A 15218-nucleotide genomic window follows, 5' to 3' on the forward strand; every position below is an offset into this window, starting at 1 on the left:
CAGAAAACCTAGCAATGGCTGGGGGTTCGTCGTGCTGACCACACGTCACTCTATATCTGGTTAGATGATCGTTCACCTCTGCTTAGGCATGTGAACGTGAGGCCAGCAGTCAAGCTAGTCGGCTTTGGCTCTCTGGAGCTGTTACGCCACGGATTTTATTTCTTTAATAAATATATATATATATATATATATATATATATATATTAACGGAAGAACTTGATTTTGAATTGAGTCCGTAATTTAAAGAATGAACACTTTCGTGGTAATGTCAAAACAGTATCGTGGTCGGTACACATGGTTTATTGTCCGGAGGCTTCATCAGTTGATATTCCTGCCATGATACTGGTTCAGCGGAAGTCGGGTGTTCCTCAAAAGAAGCGTGATTTGATAAGCGGCGGTGTCAGGAGTTTAGAGGCTCACATGCTCTGCGGTGGAGGCGCAGGTCTGTCGTCACACCGTCTCTCTATCTCTCTGTTTGCCCAGCAATGCGTACACACCAGTTTTGTCGTATGTAGAACTATATAATCTTCATGTACCACGTAGCTGCTGAAATGAGTGCGGCATGCGAATACATTTCGAGAGTAGGCCTATACGTGTTCTATTCATGTGCAAAGCAAGAACCGCACGTGAAAACCCAAAGAAAAGGGCTAAAGTATGGTGTGAGGTGTAATGGGAGAATATGAAAAGTTGCATGTAGGATGGACCAGGTCGGGTTAGAGCGCCAGAGAAAAATCTTGACAGTTATCTACCGCGGCACGCTGGACATCGCGTTGTATCACATCCCGTGGTTTATCGTTACTGTATTCGGAAACTTGTGTCGGCGTCGTTCAAAAACACCCTTTTCTAAGGCACCAACTATGACACAAATGACTAGTGCGAATGTCCCTTGCCTCCTGCAATGTAATCTGAACGCGGAAGAATGCTTATGTAGAACCCAGGACAGTTTTTCGGACTTGTGGCCTTCGTTTCTATAATTTACCCTTCGAGACAAACAACTTTTATCTTGGCGTCGTTATTCTATTATGCGTAGTTTCCGAGGTACAAGAAACGCCCTGCTGGTGAATCGAACTCAGGAAACATTTGCCGAAGTTTTGACTCTGTTATGTTTTCTTCCTGGTCTCAGTGAATAACGATGTCACGTTTGTTGTGAATCATTGTTTCATTGTAGATTTATTCGACATCCATCACATTAGTCCCTGAGATGTTTGATTTCTTTTATTCCATATTGAGTTTATTGCATTTTTCGTGGTTGTTGTAAAACAGATCAATTTCGCTAATTTTGTAATGGGATTTGATGTAGAGGGGTTTGAACTTTGAAAATAAATATGTATATATTTGTCTCTGAAAATGCTAAGAAATAATTCATAAGGTCAGAGAAGTAGGACTTGTACTGGCTTGAATCTTACATGTCTGCGTGTACTGACAGGGGCAGACCCGAACTTGAGGGACTGGAGTGGCCGGAAACCACGACAGTATCAAGCCAGCCAGGACACATCGGTTTCTGCAGACACATTCAGGAGTGAGTATCTCAGTAGCATGATGTCAAAAATAAAACTTCCTACTAACCCTCAATCACCTGCTAACGACATTTACCCCGAGATCCAGAAGCCCAGGCATGTGCGTCATAGCTTCCTTCACAAGAGTTTTCGATTTAAGTCCGAGAGCAGAAAGCGTCCGCAGACTATCCCAGCTAATTTGCATACGTGAATGTATAAACAATTATGGATGCAACTTCATGGTGATGTGGAGAGACGTAATGGTGTAATAGGGGTTTTTGAAAGGGAATTCTGAATTTACATGCTTTTTGTTGGATTAGCACTTAATTAATGTCTTTTATACTAAGCAAGACGTAGTACCTAGCAGCTCATTATATTAGAAACATTTTCATAAAATAAAAACGAAAACTGACATATCTTAAGAAACTAGCAAAAGGATACTTCCAATTTCTTTTAAATGGCTGTTTAGCCTGACTGATTCTTGTATCTGTGTTTGAATAACGTCTTCAAGGTCGTGTTTGATTACATAAATAATCTTAGTATTTAATTATTACTAAAGAATTACTTTTGGTAACAGATTGAAAGCAACTGCAGTGTGAAACTAAAATGTGCCAATCTTTTTTTCAAGGAGCTTTGTGATCTAAACAAAACTAATTTTGAGTAACTTTCTTCATTATTAACATGTAAAGTTTGCCTGTTAACTATATAGATGGCCAAAGATCAGTGGTTGTAATTAATGTGTTAATTGTTGTTATTCTAAAAATTAGCATGTTGTTGATAAGACTTTCTTTGAGCATGTACATAAAAAGTGGTTCTTGAGCAGTCTTTTAAATTTTTTTGTGGCTGCATTAATTAAGTGATTTTGGAAAAATGAAGTTCTATTAACATGGATCCAGTTTGGAAAGATTGAGGTATCATGAATGATGGTAGTCTGAAAATAAGATGAAGATGTACCAAAACATAATGGGTTGTAATGAGATATCACAATAACTTCTACTTGAAACAAAAATAAAGTGGGTTCTGATGACGGTGTATTACAATTTGGGTTACTAAATGTTCGGACTTTGTCAGTTGTCTGGTATTCTAAAACACACACAACCTTTCAGAAATCTGGTGTTTTTTCATCTACTTTCTTACAGCTGTTAAAAAAAATCCAGTTTTTGGAACGTTCTGTATTTTAGGATACCAGACAATGGACAAAATCCCAAAAATTCAGTAACCCCCCCAAAATAAAGTTCTTTAATAATGTATAATAATTTTATTTTATAGAAAGTTGCATGTTTCTTTGGTTGCATGATGCATGATGCATGAGTTTTTCTTTGAAGCTTTATTGACAGTGTATACCATGACAACTGCAACTGCGCAGAAGCTTTTATATGGAGTACAGTGTGAGTGGCGTTACAGTAACTGAACAAATATTCATCTGGTGATATAAGAAGAACAAAAAGTCTTTCATTAGTGTGAGAAATCTTGACGTTGTCATTGAGCGGTTAGCACTCCTGCTTTGTAGTCAGGATTTAACGAGTGATTCTTGACCCAGAAGCCGTCCGTTGACTGGGGGGTTTCTTGTGGCATTTACACAGTCATTCCAGGCGAATGCTGTGATGGCAACTTAAAATGGACCATTATATCATTCAGTTTTTCTTTAATTCAGTATTATGTAACCTATGCCATTAAAAAATATATTTCAAATATGTTTATTAAAGCAGGAACATTATTATGAAACTCAGATACACAGATCTTGTCATAAATTTAAAGTTTACTAAAGAAGTTCGCAACCATCCAATAATATTCTGGATAGCTCTTTAACACATATGTTTTATTGCTTTCCAAATGCTGCTCCATTTTGAATAGTCTTGCGTCTCTGCAGTCTTAAAATTCGAAGAAATAACTAAAACTATCATTTTTGATTTCTCATGTTCAGAAATGTGAATTTCAGATTCAGTCCAGAATTGGGAAACTTACTTTTTAGTCCAGTGTCAGATTGAGTCAGCAGCTTTGAAATTCAGACAAAATACAAGTATCTTGGACCTTGTGAGTGTCACACGTAAACATACATATCTTAAAGGCCTAATATTGTTTCCGAACTGCCTGAATTCTGTGCATTGAATGTAGGAGTGTATATGAATGATGCATTGGAAAGGATTTGATCATGACCTAGTTGAAGATAATATCCCCATATTCACCTGGAAGGACTGAGGAAAACCATTCAAAATATAATATTACTGTTCGGAAAATGGGATATGAGGGTCTGGACTAGATTAATCTGGGCTAAGAAACTTCTTGAGCAACTGAATGATTTTCAGTCTCTCAAAAATGACCTTGCTCCATGAAGACGCTTAGTTAACATATCCGATCCTTTCTTTGTTTTAAGTTATTATAGAGTTTCATACAAATATTTAATGACAGTAACATTACAGGTGATGGTTATATATTATGGAATGTGTAATTGTTTTATTGCACTGCTCAAGCTTTGTAGTGTAGTATCACTTGGTCATAAAGGGCAGTTTTCGTTGAATGGGAGAAAATTTTTAAAGTGCTTCAGAAGGACTGACCATTGCAAGTGGCATGGTATACTACATCGACTTTAACTGTTCATCCAAGGAATCACGATGATTGAGAACAAAGTGAAAGTGACAGAAGAAATATATACATGATGTCACCACATACGGTATTCCCTAATATTTTTGATATTTGCATGTCTGTACTCATAACAAGACAGTTGGACAGAATTATCATATGCTCCACATTGGCAACAAATATGGAATGATCATTAATGTTGCCTAATTTACAATACACTTTTGAATTTGATGAGTAGTTCATTAACTTCAGGTTTTGGCACATTTTTATATAAATATGTCACAAAGTATGGAAATTTTATAAACTAATTTGAAGTTGTTCTCACTATGTATCTCACTGTAAGCAAATTCTACTGATGCTTAATGGTCAGTCTTTGTGAAGCCAAATTGTATGTAATTACAGCTTAGCATCTGAATTTCTGTCTCTTTTTGTAGGACTTGTAGCAGCTGGTACACTAAGGCAAGTAAAACGGTACCGTAGGAAGACAGGGTTGTCTAAGTACTTGAGTCTTGGCAGTCTGTAATGCTTGTTTAAATAGTATCTTTTTGATATTAGAGGCTATGTTTTCAGGTGTTTTCCTGCATTGTGCTTATTATTTCACATATAAACCAGTATATCAACTGAATAGTCCAATTCCAATATCATTCTTAAGTTATGAACAATTGCATTTATCAGTTGTCATCATTTTATGAATTTTAATAATTTGAAGCAGTTTATAACTGTTACTTTTCTGGTCCTTTTCAATGAACTAATGAAACTCTGGAGGTTCAACACCACTAATATCAGAATTTAACATTGCACCAAGTTCTGAGCCAGTTTCGTCCACATGCCATGCAAAAATCTATTTTTATAAGGACTCAGAATACTATCATCCTTTCTACTTCCCATTCTTCCAGTGGCCAATTTCACAGGGCTTCCCCCATAAAAATCCTTCATGTATTTTTCATATTACCTGATGTTTTCCATGGTTTTCAGTCTCCTCAGGCTGCCAAAATACTTTAGAATGGACTATGGCTGCCTCCTTCCAAATTCATACATGATCAATGTTCATGATTACCTTCCTGTGTTTTTCAACACTTTGTAACTTCCACAACTGAAATTGTACAGTGGTAAAATCAATCTTTCCAGTTACCTTACATAATCATCTTCTTTTACATAATTTTTGCAATTAATATATATGTGTTGTTAAATAATCTAACATGAATAAATACTTTAATTAATATTGTATTAATTATATACATTAATATGCAATTCACATAATATTTTATGCAATTTTACAATTCCTGATTTGAGAAAAGTTAAAGATTTTGGCCATACAGGACATTAAGTATTTTTACTAATATCCGCATATTATCCAACATTTGTCTGTGGTGTCCAAAGCTAAACTTAAATTTACCATTGGTGTCTACAACAGAGAGAAATTTTTACAAGCACTCATAAGCATCTGGTTAATATTGGTTCCATGTGAGTATAGTGTCTTTATATGGTAGAGACAAGACGCTGAAGAAAATACTTTCATATGAATGTCTGTAGTAGACATTCTTTTAATAGACTTGAATAAATTATGGCCTTTTTATGTTTTTGGGCAATAAATGTTGGAACTGGACACTTCAGTTGTTTTAGTCAAAATGTGACCCAGTTCATAATCAACTGGGAATATGTAAGCAGTTTCTGCCTTATTACTTAACCATAACCACAAATACTTACATGTCAGTATTATTAATAATGTTATTGTTAATGTGTTTTTTGCCATATGGTTTTGAACAGCCTACTGTAACAAAGTTGAAATAAATTGCATTTTTATATATGCTTATAAATGTGTAAGTTTGAATTATCACATTAGCTGTAATTACAGATGGACTTTCATTTGGTTTTCCCATTGCTTTTACTCAACTAATTTGACTCCCTACTAAATGAATAAATGTTTTTCTTTGTGAATGGACTCCATAAACTATTGATACAGACCTATATTCTAAGTCGCCATATTGCAATTAAGAAAGCTGAAGTCTTATGTAGACATTTCTCAAACTATGCATCATGATTGTTATGGTGTAGTATGAGTTAAAATTAGGACACTATACATTTTGTTAGCCTAACACAGTACACCATAGAAAACTTAAATGTTCCATGTGAAACTTAATGTTCTAAATCTTCATGGGAATATGATTTTTATCAGTCTGTTAAAGTGCTTGTACAAAATTGGTACATAATATGCCATTAAGAGCTACATATTTCCACTGTTATGCTTATTTAACAAAATAAAAAATGAAGTCATTGCCACATTTGTAGTGTGACCTTCACAACATTAGATTTTTATCTGCAGAATTAATATCAAGTCCAGTAAATATGAAAAATTATAAATAATGTGTTTATAAAACATTCTTTCACTTGGTTGATATTATCCTGATTCACATGCTCCATCATTTCTGTAGTTAATGGTTTCTCATTTAATCTAATATAAAACCCTTGCTCAGCGGGAGTTCAGCTTTCAGGGATAAGCTACATTGATATTTTTTTAAGGTTTTCGAACATTTGGAAAATAATGCAGTTGCCATCTTCAAGGTACATGTCTGTGGGAGAATTAGAAAGGTCTTACAAAGATCTGGTAATGTGCGTTGTGGCGGGCGATTGGTATGATTGAGTGAGCAGAGAAACCAGTGATATCCACTGCGGAGAGAGACAGTGTGGTTGAATACTTCTTATTCTAAACAGCATGGTTACACCCCATTCCTCTGCTCACCCAATCACATCATTAACCTTCAACTTAACTCCCACTGTCAGATCCACTCTGCAGACATTCACCCCAAAAATGGTAGCTGGGTAGCTGCAGTTTGTGAAAACATTGGAAAACCTCCAACAAACATTGTGGTTTATTCCCAGAAGATGATGTAATATTTGTACTTGTTTATATTAAAGTTCATTATTTTCAGTAGAGGTACTAATATGTAAGTGAGCCTTGCCTGCCACCTGTAGTTTCTTGCTGAAAGTACAACCACTATAATCAGTGTAGGATGCATGTTGTGTGGTAGATGTTTCTGCATGCTTGGAAAAGGCAGATGCATGGAACTTTGAGGTAAGATTACATTTTAGTTATCTTGCAAAATATTATTAAGACCCTTGCAAATTTAGAATAACAGGAAATTTTGGAATTATAACATATGTCCTATGTTATTTTGGTTAAAGTGTCAATTGAACTGTCAATTTAATCCAAATTTCCATTATTCCACGAAAACTCCTTAACTCAAGGTCAGGGGTAGACAAGGTGCAGACCATTGTACTCTTCATATATAATTAATAATATGGTCCTTCATAAGTTGTTACTTTCTCATACACAGTATACTGTGATTTTTATTGAAATGCAAGTTCTGGAGTTCTTGTACCTATATTAACTACTTTGGTTAAATGTAACGTCAACTGTGTATGAGAAATTTGAGTGGTGCCCGCTTTATATACACTTTACTCTGTGTCATAAAATGTTGAGAACACCAATCAGATTTTGGAATATCATATTGAATTTAGTTATTGACAGGTATGTCTTTTGGTATGTCCATGAACTGTATTCAGTCAGTTTGAATAATTGATAAAATTTTCTAAATTAAAGATTTCTGTCTTCTGGGTTGCGCTGTGTAGTCTGGTAGATGTTTACCAACATTTCAGAGGTCATACTGCCTCCATCATCATCGCCGTGATGACGGAGGCAGTATGACCTCTGAAACGTTGGTTAACATCGACAGACTACACAGCGCAACAACCCAGAAGACAGAAATCTTCATACTCACCGCTGTGAAAACCTCAAATCTTACATTTTCTAAATTACATAATTATTCTTCAGCAGCCTTATAGCTCACCTTCACTTTGAAATAGTCCCAGTAAACCCCCAAGTAAAAATATTGTCCAGTCCTAATGTTAGACCACTAAGACCCTCTCTTGATGACTTGGCAATGCTATTTGATCAAAATGAGATCAGTGGTTAACTGTGGCTTGGGAATTGCCTAGGAGTATTATAGTAAAGTATACTGCCATTTAGCCAGTGGGTTAGAAGCAAGGCATTTGCATGGAAAGTGCATGACCCAGGTCCAATCCCTGGTGTGGCTATGAAACATTTTTGGAACAGTATATTATATTTGGTAGATTGTAGAAAATGTTGTGGTTTATCATGTGAGAATTATGTTGAATATTGTCATTTGTACCAGCTATGTTTCGTGTACACATTGCTTCTATAATTGGATCTACTTCTATCTGCAGCTGATTTATGATCATTCTTCTGAGAGAGTGTTTTTGCACTTTTCAAGTGCCCCAAATAAATAACTTTCATTATTATTTCAATGACAGACATTTAACCAGTTGCCCCTTGAATACTGGACACATTAACTAGTTGTTAAAACATTAGACTTGTTCCATGTTGCTGGTTGTAAACAAAATAAAAACCATCTGTCACCATAATATCCAACATAATTGTCATAATGAAACAATCAGTGGGATCAGAACAGGCCAATGGGCCTAAATGTTGTAGATGCGATTGTGTAGTGGTTGGGCATTTTTTGGAACTCTATGTAGGACAGGCAGTAGTTTGATAGTTGCATTGATGGTACTGACTGTTACATACATCTTTATTACATTCCATGGATCCATAAGTTAGTCAGATGACAATAGGATGTAGAATAAGTCATAATAATACAATACATGCTATACAAATACAAGTCATACTATTATATAAATGTCACAAAATACAAACAAAGGGTTCACATAAAGTAGAGATAAGTTACAAATAAATCCACCCATTATCTACAATAGATAAATTACGACTTACTTGTAAACATTAGAAATTCATCGACAGAGTAAAAGGAGTGTGTAATTAAGTATCTATTTAATGCTAGTTTAAATTGTGCCTTTTTATTTACAAGACTTGTGAGGTTTGATGGTAGACTGTTGAAAATTTTGATCCCTGCATAATATGCACTCTTCTGAAAACATGAGAGGTTGGCAATTGGAGCAGAAGAGGGGGCTGCTTTTCAGCCCTCCTACTAATCACTTTTGAACCAATGAAAGAATTTTCGTGCTATTACAGGCCACATATTTGTAATTTCATTTTCTACCATAAGTAATACCAGAATATTTCTCTGTTTGCTAAATGTGATCCTGTTAGTTCTGCTTGTAAATGACCATTTTTTCAGCTATGGGAAATGTGTTTAATTGTTCTGTTATGTTATCATTATGAATTTAGTTTCATCTTTTATATCCTGCTGTAGGTCCAAATAATTTAATTTTTATCGCTTCCATTCATTTTTGGTGGTTTATGGTTGCAGTCCAGCATTTAAACCCACAAAGGAACTTGGATAGTAATCAGTTTATAAAATTTTAAAATAATCTCTATTCTGGTTTTCCTCAACTTCTGACAATTTGCAAGCTTCACATCTAGGTCATTTGAATAATTAAATACACTATTATGGCAAAGGTATTAAATTATTTACCTGTAAAACTATTATAATATGTTACTCCTGGAAATTATACACAGAAGTGGATCACTTGCAGTAATTGCCAGTTATTAATTCATAGCTCTTGCTAGCATCAGCATATGGAATGAAACATTTTAAGGAAAGTAGGTGTCATAAGTTCTTCCCACACCTTTATGTTACTTTATATCATTGCTATGTAGAAGCGTGAAAATTGGAAGTTTCATCAACTTTTTGAGCAGCAGTCTTCTTGTGTACTTTACTTAGTGTAGTGAATTTTCAGGTTATCTCAACAGTTGGTGTAGTTGTGATTTGTTGGATCATCAGTTTGTTCATTACTCAGCAATAATGCAGCACTTCACCTACATATCTGAAGATGGGAAACAGCTGGAACTGGTAGTGAAATGGTGTAAAATAAACTTTTGTGAATTCAAATAGTCTCATCTAACTTCTTTTCGTCTTCAAAAATATTTCACCATTGAAATATTAATGTTTTAAACTTCATATAAATTAAATACAGTCACAAAGATATATGCTGCTTTAGAGTGTTATAACTGTTGTGATTTTAAGATATTTCAGAATGATTTAAGGCCATAGATTGGTTGTGATATTCATACAAACTTTAATTTTTCTTTAATTATATTTATTTATAAGTATTATGATCATAATGTTACTTCACTTATTTGGTTGTATTAAGACATACTTATAATTGCCAATTTTTGTTTTTGTTTTCAGAAATCAAAGCAAGGAAAAAGCATGCAGGTAGAGTGACTTTAACACTGTACTTTATTAAAATGACTTTGTTTTATATAGATACAGTAGACTCTCAATTATCCAGGGGCAAATTAACTGGGTTGCAGATCAACCGGGGTCCATATGGTTTAAACAAAAATTGAAAATTAATTTATAAAATCTGTTGTAAAGATGAGAACATTTAAAAATCAAGGAATGAATACAACGATGACATATTGTTCAATGTATTAACATAAGTCAATTGTTGCTAAAACCTGAAGTTTATGACAATAGAACATTATTACTGTCCGTTGGAATCCTTCTTTAAAAAAATAGTTGGTTTGTATTGCATAAAATTGTATGTAAAATTCTTTCTGTTATTAGCAAATCTTTAATAATTTATGTAGAGTATGTCTGTGAAGAGACTTACGTATTTGTTACATTTGCATGCTTTTTTTTTTAAATTTTTATGGATTATCTGGGATTTTGATTATCCAGGAAAATATATTTCCCAACCAACCTGGTAATCAGGTGTCTACTGTAAAAATAAAATATTCCATGTCAGGATTTAACTGAAATAATACGGTATGAAAAGTAACGGATATCCACCATCCATACCTTTTGTTTATGTTTTTTTATGCAGCCATAGTTATTGAGATTATGAAATAATCTGAAGGTAAACAAAGGTTCCTGTTTAGTGATTGTTGTCTTTGGTAAGAAGTGCAGAGTATGAACACTAAAATGTACACAGACCAAAGATTATTACCAACTCTATTCATTTATTTTGTTTCCTGTATTGTATATGATTCTTTGACAAGCCAAGTATACAATTAACTAACTAACTAACTAACTTACTAGATGGCTTATGGAACCCAAAGGTTCATTCACCAAATTAACCAAAGCCCTCCACCAGTTCCTGTCCTGGACCAACAAAATCCATAGAATCAACTCTTCTGCATTACAGAGTGAGTGAGTGAATATTGCATATGAGATAACAATAGACATATGCCATATTTACAGTCTCAGAGCAGATCCCATAAAATACTCCTAAAAGTTTCTTACATTGTTACTTGTTGATCCTCTTTTGTTGCAGTTCTGGGAGTTTGGCTTTGAGGTCTGTGTGGATCACTTACATAGATCAGAAGTGGACAGAATGCTGCCCTTGAAATTATTAAAATAGATACACAGTAATTGTTATATAATTACTTTTACAGCCCTTTATCAATTTTTACATTCTCATACATAGTACTATATAGAGGAATATTGAAATGACAAAATTTGATTGTTAATAATAATTTCTGTAATTTGGTCATGACATCTAAACTCTGGTGTGTATTCTGAAAGTGTTAAGACATACATAAACTTTTATCATGTCAGAAAAGGTAATTTAACCCCTCTACTATGAGGCTGGATTGAAACTTTGTGGTCAACAATTTAGCTGGTTGCCTCAGTTGTATCCTGCACAAAGATAATACAGGTTAAACTGAGTCTGCTATAGCATCCATTTGACTTTATGTCCAGTCATAGGTATACTGACTAACTGCTTGGAGCAGAATCATTTTTCATAAGCTGATAATCGCTTATCTGGTCATGAAATTTCTGACTTTAATATAACTTAGTTTCAGTACTGTGTTCATATGGGTCCTCCCATTGCAAATGAACATTATCCTCTGGCAGTTGAATCTAGTCTACAACCTCACATTCCATTTCCTATAGATATATTTGAATATTGTCCTCCATCTGTAGGCGTAATGAATGAAAATATTAAATTTATGAGCTACATCCCCAGAACTTGCATTTATGAAAATTGCAATATTTTCCCAGCACTGTATATGGGACTAGATATATTGATTAGGAGCCTTATTGTAGATGTCTGCACATTGATGCAGGCCAGATTGGATTTGTTTGCTGGTTACTTCCAACCCATGGGCCTATTTATGAAATCCTGATTAATAGCAAGAAAAGATTTATTTACTTTCTGTTGTAGTTTTATAAAGTTGTTTATAATTGCTGTTTATTCTTGCTGCAGAAAAGGACTTAGGCTTCTTGAGAATTGGCTCCTTGAATGTGAGAGTGAAGAGGACAACTGAGGCATTCAGCAACTTTCTGGGTGTTGGGCAAAGCAGTGAGAAAATACACAAAACGTGGGGCTCTGCTGACAACATTCAGCAGGTAATAACACATTTGATAATGCACTGAAAAGATAATCTTGTTTTTTGTTCTAAACATATGTGAAAGTGTTTTAATGATGATTTCTATCATCATAGGCATACTTTCTTTGGACATGGTCTGTTGTTCACATAAGAATAATAAGCATATTTTGATTGTACTGTCCAGAATTGTTATACATCTTGCAATTGTCTTATACAGTTTTGAGTCGGCTCTTTATATGCTATACTGTTTCAGGTTGACAGGTACGTGATGCCCCCTCCAAAATATGCTCCTATTAAAAAGAGAAGATCAAAGCGAGCACAAGACTTTGTCATAAGTCACAGCTCCCCAAGCACACCACCTAGTGAACCTAGAACTAGTTCTGGAGAAGCAGTAGGAGACTCAGACTCTGACACAGCTTGTGGTTTTGGTTCAAACTGGCAGAGCACTGTCTGAATGCACATCAGTTTCTTGTTGAAGTGCCACTTCATGGTTTTTAACATGAATCAACACTTTATCATTGGTGGTAAATGTAGTTTGTATTTAGCTCATAAATTATTCGAGTTCGTCCCTCATGCTGAATGTTTGCTGACAGGCATCATGAAATTTAATTTACCCATTAGAATACAATGCAAACATTTCCCTCCAAGTACTTCATAAAAGTTGATAATACTTTGAATAAATAATGATGTTTAACATTAATCATTATCATAATCAAATCATAATTTGATCATAACTATCAAGGATCATCATAATTATCATCACCTGAAAATACTCTTCATTGTCAGATCATTATGATCATTATTAAATAATAATCAGCATTCAGTAATCATTAAAATCATCCAGCAGATTTAATTTCAAATAGTTCAGCTGGCCACAATAGATGGCAGCACAAATAATTCATGTGGCCACTGAAATATAGCTGCGTGTTCTCTTCAGCTGAAAGATGTGACAGACAGTTGGACAGAACAAGCCCATAAGGTGTTTCTCGGTTATGTTAAGGAACACCAAAAAAGGCAGAACCTCCCACAGCCTGGCAACAACAGTAACAAGAAGAAGAAGAAGAATCTTTTGGAATAGTAAATGAGTCATAAATGTGAATGAGAGGTAGTGGTGAAAAATTTTCTTTTGCCAATTTTCTGTGCGGTTGATCAAACAGCAAATTAATGTGGTGTTTTTGTGGCAATGGTGGAAAGAGAAAGACAGAATAACTTGTTGCTTAACTGACTGTTTTCCTACTGTCCCACTAAGAGACATCACTCCAGTTACAGGCAAGTTGAAATGTTATGTTACAAGTGTCATTGAGAATTAAAGGCATTGCCCATGTCCAGTTCACTCTTGAACTGAGGTATAATACTGAGCAAAGGTCTTATATTATATGATATATGTTACAGAAACAATTTTCTGTGGTTTATTTTAAAAATACCCACATCTTATAGTGACACATAACATAATTATGTACAAAATACATTTTTATAAAACATGCCTGCTTGGTACTGGATAAAAATAAAAATTACAACCTACATTTCCTGTCTAGAGGGAATTGGATGGTAGTAGAGTTAGACTAAAAGTTAGTCCTAAAGTAATTGCTTCGATTATCCCTTCATTGTGCTGTATATTCTGGTGTGCAATCTGTGCTTGCAGAATGAGAGGTCTTGTGATCTCTGATAAAACAGTACATTTCAAAGACTATGATAGATGAATTCTGGAACTTTATTGAATGAAGTGACTGAAAGTCGTGGCTACTTTATGCAGGACAGTACCATAGTCCACATTGTAAATAACTTTGTGATGGTACTGCTGAAATGTTTGGGGAATGGATGATGTATTGGGAATTGTGGCTCATGTAATAACCACATTTTTTATGTATTTAGCACTGAAGTGAAAAATGTGTGTTGTTGTCAGTCCTCATTAATTGAAAGAACTGAAAGACAACTTTCAAAGTGAAGGTTCTGCTGTTTTAATACAACAGCATTGTTAAATGAATAAAAGCATATTTTAAGTAACCAAAGATTATTTGGAAGTAAAATGTATGAATACAGAACTGCTCCTTGATGTAATGTAAGTTACATTGTGTGGCATAAAGTGAGCAGCAATATATTAACAAAATATGAAATGTGAAATTGTCTGTTTACTACATGGAGCTCAAATAACAGATAAGCTGGAACTGTCTTCTAAATGTAGGTTGACTGGTGGCAGGCTCTTGTGAACTCAGTAATGAACTGTTACATAAAATGCAGGGGATTTCTTGATTAGCTAAACATACTACTAGCTTCACAAAAATGATGCTGCTCCCTGAAGTAAGTAAGTTGGTTAATCTTATGATTTGGGTTAGTTTTTAGATGGCATAAGCACCATTCTACCATTAAGTTCAGAAACCTTTGTGTTTACATAAAAAATAAGAAATACTAAATTGATTTTATCTTTTGCTTTCCCTATCAGATATTGCAATGTGTTTGTTCTACAAAAAATATACAATACCATACTTAACATTTTCATTTTTCAATTTTGCGCTTAATATAAATAGTATTATAATTCTGTAATATTAATAATTTCAGTATTACTTAATTTATAAACTTCATATTTTAATTGTATTTTAATTCAGCTTCATTAAAGTTGTCCAGTCACCCTGGAATGTTTTGTACTAAAAATTGTAATAAAAGTGTAAATTCGAAAACAGTAACTAGTGATATGTCTGTCATATAAGCCAGAGGTATTATGACTATACAACAAAATAATGCTAGGTCATTTTTTTTAACCTGTTTCTCATTAATAATAACCTCATAACTTTGCCACATTCTTCAGA

The 15218-nt window shown here is 34.3% G+C and overlaps 1 protein-coding gene across 1 annotated transcript in view; it reads left to right on the top strand.

Annotated features, from left to right (window-relative positions):
- The window catches only part of LOC110830293 (uncharacterized), a 40277-nt gene extending 25182 nt beyond the window's left edge, over positions 1-15095 (top strand). Inside the window, exons 3-6 of the mRNA XM_087346078.1 lie at positions 1427-1519; positions 10265-10291; positions 12291-12433; positions 12668-15095. Of these exons, the coding sequence (XP_087202204.1) occupies positions 1427-1519; positions 10265-10291; positions 12291-12433; positions 12668-12868 (464 nt within the window). The 3' untranslated portion in view covers positions 12869-15095. The remainder of the gene's footprint in view (positions 1-1426; positions 1520-10264; positions 10292-12290; positions 12434-12667) is intronic.
- The last annotated feature ends 123 nt before the right edge of the window (positions 15096-15218 follow it).

The sequence above is a fragment of the Zootermopsis nevadensis genome, unplaced genomic scaffold, assembly GCF_977971745.1.
Source record: "Zootermopsis nevadensis isolate Lab colony 2312 unplaced genomic scaffold, Znev_1.0 Znev_ptg000010l, whole genome shotgun sequence".
Classification (NCBI taxonomy): Eukaryota; Metazoa; Arthropoda; class Insecta; order Blattodea; family Termopsidae; genus Zootermopsis; species Zootermopsis nevadensis.